This window comes from Hemiscyllium ocellatum, chromosome 7 (genome assembly GCF_020745735.1).
Source record: "Hemiscyllium ocellatum isolate sHemOce1 chromosome 7, sHemOce1.pat.X.cur, whole genome shotgun sequence".
Classification (NCBI taxonomy): domain Eukaryota; kingdom Metazoa; phylum Chordata; class Chondrichthyes; order Orectolobiformes; family Hemiscylliidae; genus Hemiscyllium; species Hemiscyllium ocellatum.
Genome location: NC_083407.1, coordinates 59711120 through 59732661, shown reverse-complemented (window position 1 = coordinate 59732661; position 21542 = coordinate 59711120). Strand labels below are relative to the sequence as shown.

The window sequence follows — 21542 nt, the reverse complement described above, 5'->3', positions numbered from 1 at the left end:
TCCTTCTGATAGGAAAGAGACCAGAATTGCACGCAATATTCCAACAGTGATCTAACAAATGTCCTGTACAGCTGCAACATGACCTCCCAACTCCTGTACTCCATACACTGACCAATAAAAGAAAGCACACCAAATGCTGCCTTCACTATCCAATCTATTTGCGACTCCACTTTCAAGGTGTTATGAACCTGCACTCCAAGGTCTCTTTGTTCAGCAACACTCCCTAGGACCTTGCCATTAAGTGTATAAGTCCTGTTAAGATTTGCTTTCCCAAAATGCAGCACCTGACATTTGTCTAAATTAAGCTTCATCTGCCACGTCTCAGCCCATTGGCCCATCTGATCAAGATCCCATTGTAATCTAAGGTTAACCTTGTTGATAGTATATTATTTTCAGAAGACTTTGATAAGGACACCCCCAGGAGATTGGTTAGCAAAGGTATAGCACGGTTTAATGTACTGGCATGGATTAATCATTGGCTAAGTGATTAAGCAGGGCAGGAATAAATGGGTAATTTTTGTGTCAGCAGACTGTGACTAATGAGGTACTGTAAGATAAGCACTTGGGTGCCAAGTGTTTACAATATCTATATTAATGATTTGGAGATGAAATTCATTAAAGATCCTCATATAGTATCTTCCAAGTCCATGGCCACTTTTTTTAAGAAGGTCAAGGGCAGCAGATCTAGAAACAGAACTGGATTAGCCATATAAATTCAGTGGCTTCAAGAACAGTTCAGAGGCTAGGAATCCTGCAGCAACTAACTCTCTACCTCACTCCTGGGAGCCTGTCCACTATCTGTAAGGCACAAGTTATGAGTGCGATGGAATGTTTCCCACCTGCCAGATGCAGCTCCAAAAGCATTCATTCCCTCTAACACCAACACACATTACCAGATGTACTGTAGAAATTCACCAACCTTGCTTAGGCACAATCCTCCAAACCAAACCCATGGCCATTATCACTAAGAAGAACAAGGACAGCAGATAAATGGGAACGACACTCGGTTCCCCTTCAAACTCCAGACCAACCTGACTTGGAAACATGTTGTCATTCCATCAGTGTTACTGTGTCAAAGTCTTGATGCATTATGGGTCTATCTCCAGCAAATGGACTGCAATAGTTCAGGAAGGCAACTCTCAAAAGTAGTTAGAGATGGACATTAAATGCTGGTTGTTCGAAGCCCACGGCCCACGAATGAATAAAGAATAAATGTAATCTCAGGATTGAAGGAGTGCTGAGCCCAACCAATCTTCTAGAAATTAATGAATGTAATATAGTTGTTGATATCTTAGTTGGATTTGTGCAGTCATATTTTCTGGATCATTAAATAACTTTCCCAAGTGAAATCAGCAGCCATTTTCCAAATCCAGAAAGAAGTGTGGGCGGCACGGTGGCACAGTGGTTAGCACTGCTGCCTCACAGCGCCTGAAGACCCGGGTTCAATTCCCGACTCAGGCGACTGACTGTGTGGAGTTTGCACGTTCTCCCCGTGTCTGCGTGGGTTTCCTCCGGGTGCTCCGGTTTCCTCCCACAGTCCAAAGATGTGCGGGTCAGGTGAATTGGCCATGCTAAATTGCCCGTAGTGTTAGGTAAGGGGTAATGTAGGGGTATGGGTGGGTTTCGCTTCGGCGGGTCGGTGTGGACTTGTTGGGCCGAAGGGCCTGTTTCCACACTGTAAGTCTAATCTAAGTGGTGATGAGGGAAAGAATTCAATTCCCTGTAATTCTTTAAACATACTTGATGGGTTCACCAACTTTATGCCTGTTTGAAGTTAACTTAAGTGCTTCTACTCATTAACAATCAAACTTTGCCTGGGAGTTAGGTGAAACACAAAAAACAAATCATTGGTTTGTACTCTCACTTTGAAGTGAAGTGGTATGAATTCTTAAAAGGCATTTCAGATTTACTTTACAAATTTGATTGATGCACCTTTTACATGTGCAGCCAACAAATTGAGAAGCTTTCCCGAAATACCTCTACTGCAAAGCATTATTTTTGTTACAGCTGGTCACGCAATGTTTCCAGAACATTAGCTACAATTTTGATTAAACTGATTTTTGAACCGTAGCTGGGATAATAGTGACATTGTTTATGTGAGCTCCTTTTTAAAAAAAAGTCAAGACCAAGTTGCAACAAGAATAATTTGATGTTTTATTTAATTTTGGGGGGAGTTTTGCACTTGGGCCTGTTCAGAAACGACATTAAATTGCATTTTCATATCGCCACAACACATGGTAACGCAAATAAAAACTGATAAGAATGTCTCTGAAAATGGGCCCAAAGTTCAGGCTTGCAATTTGCAGTAACTGAATACGTTCCATTCTCTGTAGATTTACAAACTATTGCAGGTTTATTGCCAGTAACTTGGGATTGCATTCACATTTGACTTTTACAGTTAAATCCAAAATCAAATTATGTTATTTGTGACCTGAAGAATATAGTGGGACATGTGCTTGCCTTCATTTTAAACTTTATTGGGGCTAATTTTATGTTTGATTGCTCATGCATAGAATCAGATTACAATGTTCTAACCACATTTGACTTATACCGTGAGTGTGATTCCCTCTAGGCATCTTACACAAGCCCCAATACCTCATTGGCTATACTAAGCAGGAAAACTACATGAGATTTTAGAAGTGATTTAATTTAGATGTGTTAAACAAAGAGAGTTTTTGCAGCACGCCTCCTTCATAAAGCAACATTTTCAGTATAATTTGATGCATTTGGAAGAATTTGAGATTTGCAGTAAATGTGCCAAAATTAATGTATAGCGAATGGGTTTCATATATTTTAATAATAGTACTTTTTGTTACAAGTGACTATTGGTTTAGATTCTTGTACCATCAAAAATGAGTATATACTGATATAAACAGCAAGTGTTACATATATGGTTGGATCATAGGAGAAAGACAGAAATGCTGGATGGCCCTGGATATCCTGTGAGTCACTTGTCACATAAAGACTGAGGGTAGCAGAGACATTCATTAGCACTGCTTGTGACATGTAAATGCATGATTGCCTCTGTTGATCATGTCGGACTGAATGACATGCCTTAGTCATATGGTCACTACGAGTCTCTTTATCTACTGTTTCTTAATCCTATCCTTATTATCCTAATCACATTTTTATGTTCATTCTATTTCAAAATATCACAGTATTCTTAGAAGGAAGTTTAAGATACACATTTAAATTTGACTTTTGAGTCTTGCCATTCACCTCGCAGATGAGAAGCTTTATGGAATTTTACTAGTCCGTGTTTGAAAAATGGTTCCAGCTGGTATTATTTTCAACCAGATAATCTGCAGAATTCAAAATGTTAGCATATCTGTATCGTGGAGATAATCACTAATCTTTGATAGGATTTCTCAGAGATATTAACTGAGACAGAAACTAGAGTAGTGCTGGGGACGACACATGTTTTAAGATTAGCGAAGCCAAAAGAACGAAAGTCCAGATTTATTTAGACTCTGGTTGTCAATATAGACTTTGGTGATTGCTCCCAGTCTAAGAGCTTGGGAAAGTCAGGGGTTTGGTTTGGAAGAAGATCAGCATACAAAGTCGGGAGATCAGTGGGGGTGGGGGGAGAAAGAGGAATATCAGAGTCTGGAGCATAGGGTGATCAAACTACAAAGCCAAGCAACAACAGGGAGGTGATGTGTAGTGGAAGCAAATCAGAGACTGAGATGGTGGAGATTATAGACCAAGAGCAGTCTGGTAGCCACTTGATGGAGACTAGAAATGTTGAGTTTGCAGAGTGGGATTGGGAAGGCAGGAAGTTGAAATGGTCTAGTGATGCGGATTGTCGTTGGTTTGCAGGTGTAGTGTTAATGAAGCAGGTTATTTTTCAGCGGACACATTTCCTAATTCAAGTCTTGGAAAACCTAGCTAGCCAAGGTTAAAATTAAAATGGAATTAAATATCAGGCACCCAACTTTACTATAATTGAATTGCAAACCCTCATTCTGAAAGTGGGTGATCACCTGCTCTTATCTTGATTTGAAAATAGACATTTGGAGACAGATGGGTTTTACGATTCAGACTTTTACATATGTAATCCAAGTTCATTAATGTTTGATATTAAAATTTGCTCATTTTTAACAGTGGATTGGCTATGTTGCACAGGCCTGATGTGAATGTATCTGGGTTCATTTTCTGTGGCTTAGAATTTGTTACCAGGATATATTGCTATCATTTATTTGGCTATGAGCTCATTAGTAAAGTGCCAGTTAATGTTGTCTCATTCTCTTTGTGTAGCCAAGCTGGAGTTCTGGTGTTGACCAAAATTTTCCCTGGCAAGTTTTCACCAAAATTAAACCAACACGGGGCGGGCATGGTGGCTCAGTGGTTAGCACTGTTGCCTCATAGCACCAAGGTCCCAGGTTCAAGTCCAGCCTTGAGCAACTGTCTGTGTGGCATTTGTACATTCTCCCCGTGTCTGCGTGGGTTTCCTCCAGGCGCTCCGGTTTCCTCCCACAGTCCAAAAGATGTGCAGGTTAGGTGAACTGGTCATGTGTTAGATGCAATAGTCAGAGGAAAATAGGACTGGGTGGGTTACTCTTCAGAGGGTCAGTGTGGACTTGTTGGGCCGAAGGGCCTGTTTCCACACTGTAGGGAATTTAATCTAATCTCAACACTAAGAACAAAACCCAGATTTCTGTTACAATGCTCCCGGCACATGCCACGCGCACACAGTGGGAAATTGTGAACCTTCCACATTTTGGTTTTCAAGTTGATAACTTCAGTGGGTGAAAGAATGAGGCAAAATACTGTTTGTTTTCCTGACGTAAACTCTGAGTCACTGAAACTGAATATCCTAGTTTCTGTTTTTCAGTAGGCTAATTCTTCATTGCCTTTCTGATCTTGAGCAGCCATGCTTAGTGACAGGGTGAAATGTCAATGGTTGGCATATATATGAATGCTAGTCATTTGATGTTACGGTAAAATTTGTTGTATTAGTAATTCTTTAAAACTGACAGCCCTGGATAGATAATGCAACAGACTTAACGGGAGAGTTTCAGCTGATCCCATAATTGCTACACAATCATTATTAGCACTATCTATTAATCACTACAACATGAATTGAGCTATTAGACACTCTCATGTAAAATTTTAATTGTTTTTGCTAAATTATTGTAGTAAGCCTTTTGTCCCTTTTATTTTTTGCAGAACTCTATGAATCTTCCTCCTGATAAAGCGAGATTGCTGAGGCAGTACGATAATGAGAAGAAGTGGGAGCTCATTTGTGATCAGGTAAAACCGATTTAAAACACGCTTCATAGAATAAAGGGTACAGTGAAAGGGCGGGGATATGGATAGCTTTAGCACTGAATATATGGAGTGAACTGATTGGCCTGTTTCATTGCTGATGTCTGAGTGGTTCTCAGTTCCGTGTCAAGCATCTGGGTTTGTTCTGTTTGTTTATTATGACTGTCATGGATTTAAATACCTCACATGGGATAAATAATTTGTTTGCAATCCATTATGATTTTTGTTTAATAGATGGAATAATGTTGACAGTTGGCTGTTTTAAACAAAACAAAAGTGTACACAGGCTGTAAAGCTTCTGTCACAGACGTTAACATTATTGATGTAACTTCCACATTTTGCAAAGCCAAAGCTACGAAGTAAAAACAAATAGTCATGCCACTGGAAGGATGGGAACTGTGCCTTCTCGTGATAACAAACAATAGAAAAACACATTGACACATGCATTGTATTAATCAAAAACATGTATGATTAATTATCAATGATAATGGGATCACCAAACAATTTTCCATACAATAATGTCTTCATTCGGTTTAATAATATTTTGTTTGAGTGAAAGAGAGCAGAATTCCAAAGAGTTCCTGGCAGCATTAACAGAAACCCCAGCCAGATTGTAGTGTTTACATGTCGTATGTCTGCTCATGAGAACAACAATCCAACTTGGGAGATTTTGAAAAACAGGAGATCCTTCAAAATATTGCAGCCAGTTTTGGGAGCCTTCAGTTTTCCCACCAGAGCTGAGGTAGTCACAGTTTGAAAAGTTGCTGAGGCTTGTGGAGAATGAGAATCCAGTCAGGAACTGTGTCATAAGAGCCTGACAAAGATATGGTGGAGATGGAGTCAGCTTGCTCACTTTGTCTTGGCTTGTGGCTAAGATGCACGTGGCAGTCACAGAGTGTGGAGGTACCAACGGACTGAACTACAGACCCTGCTGTACAAACATTAATGCAGAAGCAGTCTTTGCCATTGGATTTGATGCAAAATTGATCAAATCGTTTATGGGAAGGAAAGTGGTGTATTCAGCTGAGTGTGGCATCAAGGAGCTCGAGCTTCTAATCGATTAGAAGTGGGGGCAAACTCTCTGCTGGTTGGAGTCATATCTGGCACATAACAGTCCTCTACTGTTCTTCCTACTGACACGACTGTGCAGCAATGCACAGGTCGAATCACGTCATCAAGTTTGCAGATGACACAACATAGTGGGTCTCATCGGCAGGAATGACAGGTTAGCATACAGAGAGAAGATGCAGCGGCTAAGGGACTGGTGCAGAGCCTGTCTCTGAGTGCGGACAAAACAATTGTTGACTTCAGGAGGGCATGGAGTGACCACACTTTGCTGAACATCAGTGGCTTCTCCCCCATGGAGATCGTGAAGAGCACCAAAGATCTTGACATCTACCTGGCGGAGAATCTCATCTGGACCCTCAACATCAGCTCCATAGACGGGAAAGCCCAGCAATGTCTCTACTTTCTGCCCAGACTCAGGAAAGCCCATCTCCCACCCCCCATCCTCACCGCATTATACGGAGGGTTCATTGAGAGTACCCTGAGGTGCTGCATCACTGCCTGGTGCAAGAATTGCGCCATCTCAAATTGTAAGACACTATATAGACAGTGAAGACAGCTGAGAAGATCATCAGATCTCTCTCCCCTCCATAACAGACATTTACACCGCATGCTGCATCCGAAAGGCTAAGAACATTGTGGAACCCCACACACCCCTCACTCAACCTCTTCTCCCTCCTGTCATCTGGCAGAAGATAAGGAAAGATGTCGTTGAAATGTGGAACTTTTTCAAGGAACAGATACGACGTGTCCTTGATATGTATGTACCTGTCAGGCAGGAAAGAGATGGTCATGTGAGGGAACCTTGGTTGACGAGGGAGGTTGAATGTCTAGTAAAGAGGAAGAAGGAGGCTTGCATAAGGTTGAGGAAATCAGGTTCAGATGGTGCGTTTGAGGCTTACAGGATAGCCAGGAGGGAGCTGAAGAAGGGGATTAGGAGAGCTAAGAGAGGGCATGAAAAATCTTTGGTGGGTAGGATCAAGGATAACCCCAAGGCCTTTTATGCGTATGTGAGAAACATGAGAATGACGAGAGCGAGGGTAGGTCCGATCAAGGACAGTAGTGGGAGACTGTATTGAGTCGGAAGAGATAGGAGAGGTCTTGAATGATTACTTTTCTTCAGTATTTACAAATGAGTGGGACCGTATTGTTGAAGAGGAGAGTATGAAACGGACTGGTAAGCTAGAGGAGATATTTGTTAGGAAGGAAGATGTGTTGAGTATTTTTTGAAAAACTTGAGGATAGACAAGTCCCCCGGGCCTGACGGGATATATCCTAAGATTATGTGGGAAGCAAGAGAGGAAATTGTAGAGCCGTTGGCAATGATCTTTTCATCTTCACTGTCAACGTGGGTGGTGCCAGGGGACTGGAGAGTGGCGAATGTTGTGCCCCTGTTCAAAAAAGGAAATAGGGATAACCCTGGGAATTACAGGCCAGTTAGTCTTACTTCGGTGGTAGGCAAAGTAATGGAAAGGGTGCTGAGGGATAGGATTTATGTGTATCTAAAAGACACTGCTTGATTAGGGACAGCCAGCACGGATTTGTGAGGGGTAGGTCTTGCTTACAAGTCTTACTGAATTCTTTGAGGAGGTGACCAAGCATGTGGATGAGGGTAGAGCATAGGATGTAGTGTACATGGATTTTAGTAAGGCATTTGATAAGTTTCCCCATGGTAGGTTTATGCAGAAAGTCAGGAGGCATGGGATAGTAGGAAATTTGGCCAGTTGGATAGAGAACTGGCTAACCGGTTGAAGTCAGAGTAGTGGTAGATGGTAAATATTCAGCCTGGAGCCCAGTTACAAGTGGAGTTCTGGGTCCTCTGCTGTTTGTAATTTTTATTAATGACTTGGAAGAGGGAGTCGAAGGGTGGGTCAGTAAATTTGCAGACGATACAAAGATTGGTGGAGTTGTGGATGGTGAGGAGGGCTGTTGTCGGCCGCAAAGGGACTTAGATATGATGCAGAGCTGGGCTGAGGAGTGGCAGATGGAGTTCAACCCTGTCAAGTATGAGGTTGTCCATTTTGGAAGGACAAATAAGAATGCGGAATACAGGGTTAACGGTAGGGTCCTTAGTAAGGTGGAGGAGCAGAGGGATCTTGGGGTCTATGTTCATAGCTCTTTGAAAGTTGCCACTCAGGTGGATAGAGCTTGTAAGAAGGCATATGGTGTATTAGCGTTCATTAGCAGAGGGATTGAATTCAAGAGTCGTGAGGTGATGTTGCAGCTGTACAGGACCTTGGTAAGGCCACATTTGGAGTACTGTGTGCAGTTCTGGTCGCCTTATTTTAGGAAAGATGTGGAAGCTTTGGAGAGGGTGCAGAGGAGATTTACCAGGATGTTGCCTGGAATGGAGAATAGGTCATACGAGGATAGATTGAGAGTGATAGGCCTTTTCTCATTGGAACGGCGAAGGATGAGGGGTGACTTGATAGAGGTTTATAAGATCATCAGGGGAATAGATAGAGTAGACAGTCAGAGACTTTTTTCCCCAGGTACAACAGAATGTTACAAAGGGACATAAATTTAAGGTGAAGGGTGGAAGGTATAGGGGGGATGTTAGGGGTAGGTTCTTTACTCAGAGAGTGGTGGGGGCATGGAATGCACTGCCTGTGGGAATGGCAGAGTCAGAATCATTGGTGGCCTTTAAGCGGCAATCGAGTAGGCACATGGATAGGTGCTTAAACTAGGACAAATGTTCGGCACAACATCGTGGGCCGATGGGCCTGTTCTGTGCTGTATTGTTCTATGTTCTTTGTTCTATGTTAAGGGAGCATTTGGTCTCGCATGGCCAGACTGTGCAACAGTTTCTTCTCCCAAGTCATCAAGCTCCTTAACACAATATGTTCGGACTCTTTCCTATCTGAAATTCTTTGAGCAACTTCAAATTGCTGCTAGAACAATGTCTATTAATTATCGTTCTTTTGTGACGCTGTAATTTGCATGTTTTGCACTTCTTGTGCACTTTATGCCACAGTGTGTATGATCATCTAGTTTGAGCTGGCCATGTACCACCTTGGTCCCATAGGAATGCTGTACTGGTTGTATACAATAGAAATGACAAAATCTACTCTACCTCCAACAACTGCATCATCTCAACTCCAAGACGTCTCTGCAGGAGTTTGTCAGGATAGTGTCCTATGCCCAACCATTTTCAGCTGCTTCATTAATGACCTTCCCTCCATCATTAGGTCAGTAGTGGGATGATCATTGATGATTGTGCAATGTTCAGCACTATTTACGACTTCTCGGATAGTGAAGCTGTCTGCGTCCAAATGCAACAAGATCTAAAAAAAAATTCAGGCTTGGGCTGACAAGTGGTAAATAACATTTGTGCCACATAAATGGCTGGCAATGACCATCTCCAATCAGACACAATCTAGCCACTGCTCTTGTCATTCAATCATGTTAGCATCACTGAATCACACACTATCAACAACCTGGGGGTTGCCATTAACCAGAAACTGAACTGGACTTGCTGTGTCAATAAAGTAGCTACAAGAGCGGGTCAGAGACTGGGAATATTGCCACTTGGCTACCTTATCCACCATCCACAAGGCACAATCAGGACTCTGATGGAATACTCTCCACTTGCCTGGATGGGTAAAACTCCAACAACACTCAAGAAACTTGACACCATCCAGGACAAAGTAGCCCACTTAATTGGCACCACATTAACAAGAATCCACTCCCTCTATCAGTAGCAGTCTGTATTACCTACACAACATACTATAGAAATTCACCAAAGACTCTAGCATCTAGAAGGACAAGAGCAGTGGATATATAGGAAGCTCACCACCTGCAAGTTTCCTCCAAGCCACTCACCATCCTTACTTGGAAATATATCACTGTTCCCTCACTGTCACTGGGTCAAATCCTGGAATTCCCTCTCTATGGGTTTTGTGGGTCAACCCACAGTAGGTGGACTGCAGTGGTTCAAGAAGGCAGTTCACTGCCACCTTCTCAAGGGAACTAGGGATGGGCAATTAATGTTGCCCAGTCAGTGACACACACATACTACAAGAGAAATAAAAGTCACCCTTAGGCTCCTCAGCAAGTGTGTCAGCTGGAAGTTGAATACTCAGAGCCTGTCATGAAGGCCCAGTGTTCCACTGAACTTGAGTAAAGATTATTGAATCTTTTCCCAGACTAGACTCCGTTCATTCTGACACTATCTGCTTACGGTCTCAGCCACTTCCATCTGTCTATTTGGTTTACAGGAAGGTCTTCTCCTCTGTAAAGAGGATCTTCCTTCTCACATATTGGTCAGTGTGTGTAAAGCTCAGAGCAGCCCTGCTCTGATTGCCAGCCCTCAGCTGTTCTTTGGGGAACCTGGTGTTTGCATTCATGAAGTTAAATAACAAGCTGAAGTCTAAGTTCAGCCTGCGAGTTCTCTCTCAGTCCCACCCCCTTTGCCACCCTTGTGGTTGTGAATCGGCCTCCAGCTAATTAACAACCTGTGAAAACAATATGCTGTAACATCTCCCTCCACCCCACAGGCAAGAGTGCTTTTGGGAACTGGAAATGATCCCAATGTCAGTTTCCCAAATGTGGTAGGAAATTATTGCCTGGATGTCACACTTAGTTGTACTAAACGAAAACAAAAAGTTTGGTGTTGACCTGGAGCCTGAAGTATTCAAGTAGTTACAGCGACCATCTGACTTCAGTGGTTGCAGACAACTACAATTAGCTAGATTTGCCTGTTCTCTCGAAATGGTGAGCTGAACTGGCTCAGCGACAGATTATCACAAGTGCACTACAGACCCAAGCGACTGTGAGCCACGACGACTGATTGGTTGCATGATATGTAATCTTGCTACCAGATGCACCATTTGATCAGTTACTGCATTTCAACTTTGGTATCAAAATCTGTTGACAATGGAGTCGGTCCTCACTTTTTTTGGCATTCTGTCAATTCCCTACTTGTGTTTCTTCCTTCTCTGAAAACTGGTGTTCCAGAGTTTTCTTTTGCCCTTTAATACAGTATTTTAGTGGCTATTTATGTATCAAGATGATTCACTTTAATTAATTAATGATGAGAGAACCAAAGTCAAATCGGTCCCTGCAAAATATTGACACAAAAATACTTCCAGCAGTGGCTGTAAGATAAAATGTAGGAGCCAGTCCATTTCTGCTTTCCTTACGTAGGCAGGCGTCATGCATCTTTGGTGTTGATACTGGAAATGGAGCCCCATGATTCCCAGATTTTGTCAAAACTATCTAAAGTAGTCATAGTAACCTGACTGGGTAAAAACAATGACAGCAGATGCTGGAAACCAGATTCTGGATTAATGGTGCTAGAAGAGCACAGCAGTTCAGGCATCATCCAAAGTGCAGAAAAATTGACGTTTCAGGCAAAAGCCCTTCATCAGGAATTCCTGATGAAGGGCTTTTGCCCGAAACATCGATTTCGCTGCACTTTGGATGCTGCCTGAACTGCTGTGCTCTTCCAGCACCACTAATCCATAGTAACCTGCCTAATGAACTCTGGTTAGATTCCATCATATTAACTTTGTTTTTACAAATCCCTATAGTGTGGAAAAAGCCCTTCAGCCCAACAAGTCTGCACCGACCCTCCAAAGAGTCTCCCACCCAAACCCATTAGTTGTTGCTCTATGTTTACCCCGACTAATGCACCTAACCTACACATCCCTGAACACTATGGGCAATTTAGCGTGCCAGTTCACCTAACCTGCATATCCTTGGATTGTGGGAGGAAACTGGAGCACCCGGAAGAAACCCACGCAGACACAGGAGAATGTGCAAACTCCTCAGACAATTGCCCGAAGCTGGAATTGAACCAGTGGCCCTGGTTCTGTGAAGGCAGCAGTGCGAACCATCAAACCACAGTGCAGCCAGTTGTGAAGGCGACTATGTTGTATAATTAACAAGAAACTAGCTGTTTAATATAAATAGTGTTTAATCAATGGCAAGTACGAAACATGAACTACTAACCTAACTCCACAAATTAATCTCTCTTCTTCATTAAATGTGCCACCTTCACAAATAGGCAGGTACACAAAGACAAGACACTGAGATTAAGAGTGAAAAAAGAAATCAGGGAAACAGTTGGATGGCACCATTGTGGGCCACGGGATTCAATGAGTTGTTTTCTTTTTCTTCCTTTCAGTTCCAGTTTAGTTCTTTGCTTTTGGCACAAAGTCGTTTGCACAACCAACCGTCCCTTTCATGAGAATTTGTCCTTTCACTGTCTTTGAGGCATTATGTTCCTCCCTCAACAGGAGATTTCTGGATGAAGATGAGTAGAATGCAGTTAGCTGTGACAGGAGACTTTCCGGTACCACTTCTCAGCAGAGTGGGAGTTATTTTTGATGCAGGCGAGGTGATTCTTTGCTGCACTGCCCCCACACAAGCCACGGTCACCTGGTCAGCCAACCAGAATGTTATTGTTAGCCAGTTTCCCTTCAATTCAGAACTCACCGGCTCCATGGTGTCTGCTTCTGTTCTTACTATTCCAGGAAAACACAACACTGTATATAGTTCACAATGTGTCCAGTAAACATGATCTGTAAAATTGCAGCTATCTCCTTGCTCTGTCTCCTTGGTTTAAAGATATTTTTGTCTTTTTTAGTTTGTTGTATAAAACATAGGAAATAAAAAGATGTGGTCATTTCACTGAGGCTACTTATGGAATGCATTTTGACACTTTAACTGAGTTGACAGTTGACAGCACAGACTGAGAATTAAACTTTGAACCTTCCTATTTTTTTACGGCTAACCAACTTCATAGTAGGTAAAGACAATGACTGCAGATGCTGGAAACCAGATTCTGGATTAGTGGTGCTGGAAGAGCACAGCAGTTCAGGCAGCATCCGATGAGCAGTAAAATCGACGTTTCGGGCAAAGCCCTTCATCAGGAACTTAATAGTAGACCTAATATTCAATGCTGAGTAAATTATGCTTCTACAAAATAAAATGAACTGATAATGTAGGCAGAAACTTATTTAATAGCAGACTTTAATGCAACTGCCATAACATTGAATTATTAGATTGTAGATCAGAGGGCCTAGATTTAAAGGCTAACTTTGGTAATTTATTTTGTACCTCTTCATAGATGAACTATATCAAATACGTTTATTGGTAGTATCTCTGGTGGTCTTTTCTGACATTATAAAAATGACCTGAAGGTCTTTACCTGGTTTAAAAGGCTATTTTCCTTTGGTACACTCTGACCTTCATCAGTCAGGAAAAATGTTGACAAGGTTGCCCTGCCCCTCTCTTCAAAGGATCACCCTCCAGTTTTATTTTCCCTGCCAGTAGGAAAGTTTAAAGTGAGATCGATCGCCCTCCTTCTTCCTCCACAATGAGTTATTCTACATGGAGAGGAAGTTCAAGGCTGAATCTCCAGATGTATTAGTTGCTGTTGAATACAAAAGTTTTTGATGGTGTGCTTCCTATTGCATTAACCCTTTCATCCTCCAGTATTGAACTATACAATCTCCTCAGGACCCACAATGCTGGAGTGGAAGAAAGTTGCTGTCAAATCTCAGGGTCTATCTGTAAAAAAGAATATGGTTTTAAGCTATAACCATAAGAGATAGGAGCAGCTCACGTGGTGTGCTCCATCAATTCAATGAGACTATAGTTGAACTGATAATCTCCAACTCCACTTTGCTACCTTAACCCCATCACCTTCAATTTTCTTACTAATTAAGGATGAGATAGATAAATTTTTAATGATCTAGCCTGCAGCTATCTCCTTGCTCTGTCTCCTTGGTTTATCAGCCCTCTGCAGTAAAGGATTCTACAGATTCATTGCATAAGAAGAAATTCCTCTTCACCTCTGTCTTAAATGGGCGACCCCTCATTTTGAGATTCTGCTCTCTGGTCCTAGGCTCTCCCACAAGGGGAAATAACCTCTTCGCATTTACTTAAGAATTTTATATATTTCAGTAAGGTTTCCTATATTAAACTACAAATGAGTACAAACCAGGAAGATTCTCTCTCCCCCCCCCCCCCCCCCCCCGCCCCCCCCCCCCCCAAAAACTATGTTCTCATCAGCCTCGTGAACTTTCTCTGGACTACCTCAAGAGTCAATATATGCGAATCACAGTCTTGATTGCATTGAACCTGGCATAGGGCCTTCAGTACCTCAAGCCTGTCTGACATTTCTTTCATGGCTGCATAGTACCTTAATTTACCTATCTTCCTCCATATCCTTTGTTATCCCTATCCAACAAAACCTATTAATATCAACAATAAAAAGTTTAATTGACCCAACAAGTGTGAAATTACAGTTCCATATTTCCACCACTCTTTGTGCAGAAAAGAAGTTATGATGTAACATCAAAAAGGCCAGGCTCTAACTTTAGCATAAAACAGAGAAGTGTGAATGCTGAAAATCTGAAACTAAAACCGAAATTGCTGGAAAAACCTAGCATGTTTGGTAGCATCAGCAGCGAGAACTGTACTTTGTGTCCACAGCTGTTGCCAGACCTGCTGAGTTTCTCTGGCATTTTCTGTTCTTGTTCCTTATTTTAGCTTTGCTTATTTTATTCTCCATTTCCCACGAGAAGAAATAACATCTTCATAGTTAACCTTTGCTTGTGGCTACAAGGGTGAGGAAGCTCTGGATGTGCTCTACTCCACTACTAACACCCTGGAGACCAAACACCCTGAGGCCTTGTTTATTGTAACTGGCGACTTCAATTAAGCCAGTCTAAGGAAGGTGTTGCCCAAGTACCACAGAACATTACCTGCCCCAGCAGGGGCTCGAACATTTTAGACCACTACTACACCATTGTGAAAGATGCCTACCACTCCATCCCCCCCCTTCATTTTGGGAGGTCCAACCACAATGCCGTGTTTCTTCTTCAGGCTTACAGTCTAAAGCTCAAACAGTAGACCCCCTCGCAGGTACAGGTCCGGTGTTGGTTGGAGGAGGCAGAGGATCAACTCTGGTGCTGTCTGGAATCGGCTGATACGGGCCATATTCAAATAGTCCGCAGGTATCTTGGACGAGTACGCCACCACCATCACAGACTTTATCAGCAAGTGTGTGGAGGACTGTATACCGAGGAAGACAATCTGGGTGTTCCCCAACAGGAAACCCTGGATGAATCGGGATAAACAGAACTTGCTAAAAACCAGGTGTGAGGCTCAGGAATATAAGGAATCCAAGTATGACTTTTGCATAACCATTAAGACAACCAAGGACCAATACCAATCCAAACTAGAGACCCAGACAGACATCCGGCGGCTATGGCAGGGACTGAATAACATCACAGGTTCTAAAAAGAGAGAGTACAAGATAGCAGACGATGAAACATCTCTCCTAGATCATCTCAATGCCTTCTATGCTCGCTTTGAACAGAATTTTGGCAGAGGGGTAACCCCTATTCCAACAAGTCCTGACCAACCTACCCCAACAGTCACTGCATCAGAGGTCAGATCAGGTATCCTTCATGTGAATCCAAGGAAAGCGATGGGACCAGATGGAGTACCAGGCTGTGCACTCAGAGCATGCGCCGATCAACTGGCAGAGTTCTCTTGGACATCTTCAACCTCTCCCTGCAGCAGGCCACTGTCCCTGCCTGTTTCAAGAGGGACAACAGCATTCCTGTGTCTAAGAAGGCTCATGCAGCATGTCTCAATGACTACCGCCCAGTGGCCCTAACCTCTTGGTAATGAAGTGCTTTGTAAGGCTGGTCATTACATTAATCAACTCCAGCCTCCCCACTATTGACCCACTCCAATTTGCCTATCGGACCAACAGATCCATGTCAGATGCCATATCATTTGCCCTTCACTCCTCCCTAGAGCATCTTTACACCAAGAACAGCAACTTAAGAATCCTACTCAATGACTACAGTTCAGCCCTCCACATTATTATCCCCTCGAGACTGATTATTAAACGTAGAGATCCCTGACTAAGCCCCACTCTGCGGGGATCCTCAGTTTCCTGACCCACAGGTCACAATTAGTGAAGATTGGGGACAATATTTCATCCTCACTAACACTCAACACTGGAGCCCCCTAGGGGTGCATACTCAGCCCCTAACTTACTCACTGTATACCCATGACTGCGTTGCCAAATACCAGACTAATGCCATTTACAAGTTCGCTGACGATGCCACCATAGTCTGTCGAATCTCAGATGGCGACAAAACAGACTACAGAGAACAACGTAGTTCTCACTGCCGGCAAAATCAAGGAACTCATTGTTGACTTTCGGCAGGATGTTACTCATGCCCCCCTACACATTAACAGTACAGAGGTGGAACGAGTGGCGAAGGTCAAGCTTCTGGGAGTGGTCATCCACAGCAAGCTTTCTTGGATTCTTCATGTGGGCACACTAGTTACAAAGGCCCAACGACGTCTCCTCTTCTTCCTCAGGCAGCCAAGGAAATGTGGCATGATGGCAAATACCCTTGCCAATTTTTTATAGGTGCGCCTTCAAGAGCATTCTGTCTGGATGTATCATTACCTGATATGGCAACTGTACCATTCAAGATCGGAGACGGTTACAGAGAGTGGTGAACTCATCCCGGACAATCACAAAGGCCAACCTCCCATCTAGAGAATCCATCTACCAGGCCCGCTGTGAAGGAAAGCCCGCCAGCGTTCTCAAAGCTCCATTCCAACCCCGGCAATGTTGCTTTACAACTTCTGCCATCGAGCTGAAGGTACAGAAACCTGAACATACGCACCAGCCGGTTTTGAAACAGTCTCTACCCTATTATTGTTAGAATACTAAATGGTCTCTCAAACTCTTAACATTCACCTGTATCTGTGTTTTTGTTTTGCTGCGGTTTACCTATTATTTACTTATCTATGCTACTTAACTCTGTGATCTGCCTATATAACTCGCAAGACAAAGCTTTTCACTATGCATAGGTACACGTGATAATAAATTCAATTCAACCCGACCAAACATCTTTACCATTTTAAATTTGTTTTTTAGGTAACCACCTAGCCTTCTAAATCTAAGTGAATACAAATCCTATTTATGGATACTGTATAATAATTTAAGTCATGGCATTATTCTGATCGGTCTGCACTGTATCCATTCCAGGACAAAAATATCTTTCCTGATCCAGGGAATTTGTTCAGGAGGGTTCTTCAGATGATCTCATGGTTCCATAAATTCAGCTCAACTAACCGTTGTTTTGTCCAGTTTATGGACTGTTTTCCCAGGCAGTGGGGATAGGTTTGGAGGCAAAATTAGATGAAACTTGGAGAATATAGTGTTGGTCTGGCCCCCCTGATGCCACCATCTAATACTCTTCCCTGACAGCAGCAGGGTCAGTTGAGTGTCAATTGGGGGTAGATTACTGCACAGCCATAATCTTCCCAAAAATGGCTGTAGAACTGCCACTGAGGCCAGTGCTCAGTGTTGGGAAGCGGTGTGGCCTCTTTTAATTCCCTTTGAGCTGTGGATGCTTGCAGGTCACATCTGTAGCCAGAGCCCTTGATGCAGAGGGATACTCTTTCTTGCTGATGCTGCTGACCAGAGATTGTTGAGAGTGGTCTGACCTTTTACTGTGCAGTTTACGTCATTTTGCCAATTAGATTCCTTGTTTATTTATAATCTCTCTGCTGATCAGTTTTTGTTTTTTATTTTACGTTTTCAAAATTTTCTTACAATCATTGTTTTCAGTAGTTCAATTCACGCAGTAATTTATTGCTATAAACAAATGGTGTTCTTATTCTGTACTTGTTGCACAGTTCTTTCGAACATTCAAATATATATTGCACTTTAATGTATTTTATCAAAAATGAATCCAGTTTTCTGTTGTCTTAACTAGGATAGACTGTCTTGAATATTTTGTCTACTTAAACATTAGCTCAGTTGGCTGAATGGCTGGTTTGCAATGCAAAGAGATGTCAGTAGTGTGGGTTCAATCCGTGCACTGCCTGGGATTACCATTATCCTTTTCAACCTGTCCCCTAACCTCGGGTGTAGTGACCCTCAGGTTAAGCCACCAGCAGTTGTCTCTAATGAGAGAGCAGCTAATCATTAGAGCAATGAAGTAGACTTTCAGCCTGCTGCCTCGACATTTGCTGGTTTTGCAGATCGATTGCCCATTTTAAAAATTGTCCAATTTTCATTTCATGTCCAGGCAGCAAGTTGAGAAATCTACCCAGTTTTTCTAAATTGCATTTCAGACTAATGAACAATTGAAGCATTCCGAAGTGAAGAGTGATCTGTAAATGCGTACCATTGCACCATTCCATTCATTGATATTGTTTAAAATAATTGCTCATATTCTTTGCAAAATAGCAGTATGCATAATAAAACGAGGAATACCCTATAGAATCTAAATATATTGCATGGACTGTTAATGATTCTATAGCAGAATTTATTCTATTTTGTGCGCAATAATGCCATTGATGCAATGTTTAGGCATTTTTCACTCAGACTGCAAACAGAAGCAACTAATCAAATATGAAGCATAAGTCCTTGGCATTGTTTAAAAAGTAATGTTAAATGATTTTACATTGCATTAAATATTAATTTATTTGGTCTCGTTTGGAACTGATGAGCTATAACTGTTACAGTCGCAGAAGTAGAAGGTACATTTTGCCTTCATCAAACACGTGCAATATTCCCACATTGTTGCAATCAACACATTCCACAAATTAGCATGGAGGACTGGGAGTACTAACAGCAGACAAAACACTTGAAAAGATATCAATCTTAATCTTGTGAACTACACATTTGTCTTTGTTTGGCGTTCTTGTTATGACTCTAAAATAGATAAAAGTGCCCAAAGTTACGAGGTGGTTAAAATGTCAACAGCTGGTTTGGTTAGGATTTTGATTTCTCAGGGGTCTGTACTGCACTTATCTTTTTTTACAGTAGCTATAGCTTTACAAAGGCATTGGGACTGATGTGAATTATTAATTCCGATTGGATTTTTATCAAAGATGGGTAATGTTGCTATTGGGAGAAATTTTGTTTTATTGAGATAATTGAATAAGCACTGATTTTCACACTTTTTTTTATCTCTCATAATATGGCTGACTTCATAAAAGACTTCCATTCCATATATGTACAAGTCATCAGGGATCATTGGTACAGTGTCTTATAAGTCTGTGCCCTGGGAGCTGTCAGAAGAACTCCCATGTTCCTTCTTTGACTTAAGAGCCAAATGCCTTACAATAGTGGTGGAGAAAGCCTTGCAGGATACCCCTGATGGAGTGTGCTGCATAATCCTTACTTGTTGTTCCCTGCACAACTTGAGCAGGCAAGGAGGGATGGGATAAAAAGAATGGAAGAATGGCAGCAGTCTTCTGAGGAGAAAAATTCGGAAAAGCATCACCCTCAATGCTGTGACATGAAACAAAAAAAGCTAGGCTGGATTTAGTTGACACCTGCTTCCATTAACTCTAGCTTTGAAAGGAAAGAAAACAAAGTAAATGCTTTGAGTTGGATATGACTTTGAGTCATATTAGACTCAATGTTAACTCCATTTCTCTTAATTACTCCAGCATTTTCTGTGTGTTTCATATTTTCAGCATCTGCGGTATTTTGTTTTTATTCCCAAAAAATAATGAGCTGGTTCTAATGATCGTTCATTAGTAAGTTTGTTGTTGCTTGAAATTCAAGCAGCCCCTGTTTACGCCCAGAGGCAAATGTAGCCATTTTTTCTTCTGTTTTTCCCTTTCCTTGTTGTTCAAAAAAAAGTTAAAGGCACCAGTTATTGTTTTTAACTATGTTTGACTTGCTAAACGTGTGATGCTCCCACACTTAATAATGGCAAAATATTATGGTGCACTGAGCGTTTGGGAAAGAATGATCCACCCTCTGACAGTGCCCTAACATGGTTTGCTACTAAGGACAGGTCGCCTATGGAGCTGGAGTCTTCGAGCTGCAGTTAAAGTGACAGTCAATCAGGCAGGTATTCAGTACATTTGCAAATGTTGGACTATTTCCAGTAAATGGTCACCAGTGACACTTAAGTGCCCTCAGAAGCCATTGTTTCTCATTTCCTTGCTGTGTCTTGTACTTGAAAGGCCCTCATGGCTATCAACAATTGACTCTGTTTACAGTATTTCTTTTAAATATGGTGTCAGCTGGTGAATGCAGAATAGCAGAAGGGAGGTGCTATGGAGGTGTGTTGCATATACAATCAGGTGGAGAATTGTGATTAGTTAGCTCAGAGAAAAACACTCCATGAGCCTCCAAAAATTTCACGCTTCACATAGTTTTGATTATAAACCAGCCTGAAAATCTCGATGTAGGGAAAAATGGTTGGGTTTCCACCTAACATTTTGACAGCAAGACAAGAATCTTGCCAGCAAGTGGCGAGTGGTCTGTTTGAGTGCATCACCTCATTGTTACCTAGTCTCCTTTTGCTTGCATACAGTTTGCTGTTTTACCAGGTAGTACAGCGAAACTAGACAGTGACAATACCCAACATGAAAGTCTGAGTGGGTACTTGGCAGCTCCAGCTCGCTGCTTGCTCTTCTGGACCTCTGTTCCTCACAGCACTCTGCAACATCTCAGGGCATGCTCCCTGGACAATGACCATTTGTACCCTTTGTCCATTGAAGTCTGCATCAGAATGCACTAGATTCACCATATCATCGTGGTGCATCTCCAATTCACTTAGGATAAAGTTTACCACTTCAGTAATGCACTGTTAGAGGACTGGTCACTTCTCATTTAAGGACTGTTATTCCATGTTGGTCAGTGGCATGCCATGGTCAGTCCTGGAGGTCTGTCACTAGAAGTCAAGAGGGTGGTTATCGGGGACGCTGGTGTGGCTGACACTTTGGGGTAGTCAAATGTGCAAATTGGAGTCAGCATTCTGGTCAAGAGTTGTAACAGGGTGCAACTCGGCATATAAGGGTGTGGTAGACGATAGTGCGTCCGAGGGCATGTGCTATTGTTGGAGGAGGTGTCATTGACAGCCACAGCCACCTTAGTTTCAATGGGATGACAGAGTGTATCATGATGTATACAAACTAATCTATTGACTTAGAGCTTGGAAGGGTAATTTGAGGAAGTGGAGACTTAAATGAATGAATGGTGAAGAAGCTCAGAACTGATGGGGTCATCAAGGAGTGCAAGGAAGAAAGGAATGTAATGGTAGACCCTCGTTAAAGGGGTTAGCCTTCTCTCGAGGGATTCCAGCACAATAAGTCAAGGAGAGCCTACAATATTAGTCCAAATGTTGTTCAGGGTGGTCAGGTACAGGATCTTCACCTAATAAGGGGTGAGGAGCTGAATGACAATACTGTCT

General features: G+C 42.3%; 1 protein-coding gene across 7 annotated transcripts in view; it reads left to right on the top strand.

The window, feature by feature from the left end:
• Positions 1–21542, top strand: part of LOC132817097 (formin-like protein 2) — a 266557-nt gene that overhangs the window by 149005 nt on the left and 96010 nt on the right. For all 7 annotated transcript variants that reach the window (XR_009644853.1, XR_009644854.1, XM_060827241.1 and 4 more), the window contains exon 2: positions 5170–5253. Coding sequence is in view for 5 of the 7 variants with exons in the window: in XM_060827241.1 (XP_060683224.1) it covers positions 5170–5253 (84 nt within the window). In the remaining 2 variants the exon portion in view is untranslated. The remainder of the gene's footprint in view (positions 1–5169; positions 5254–21542) is intronic.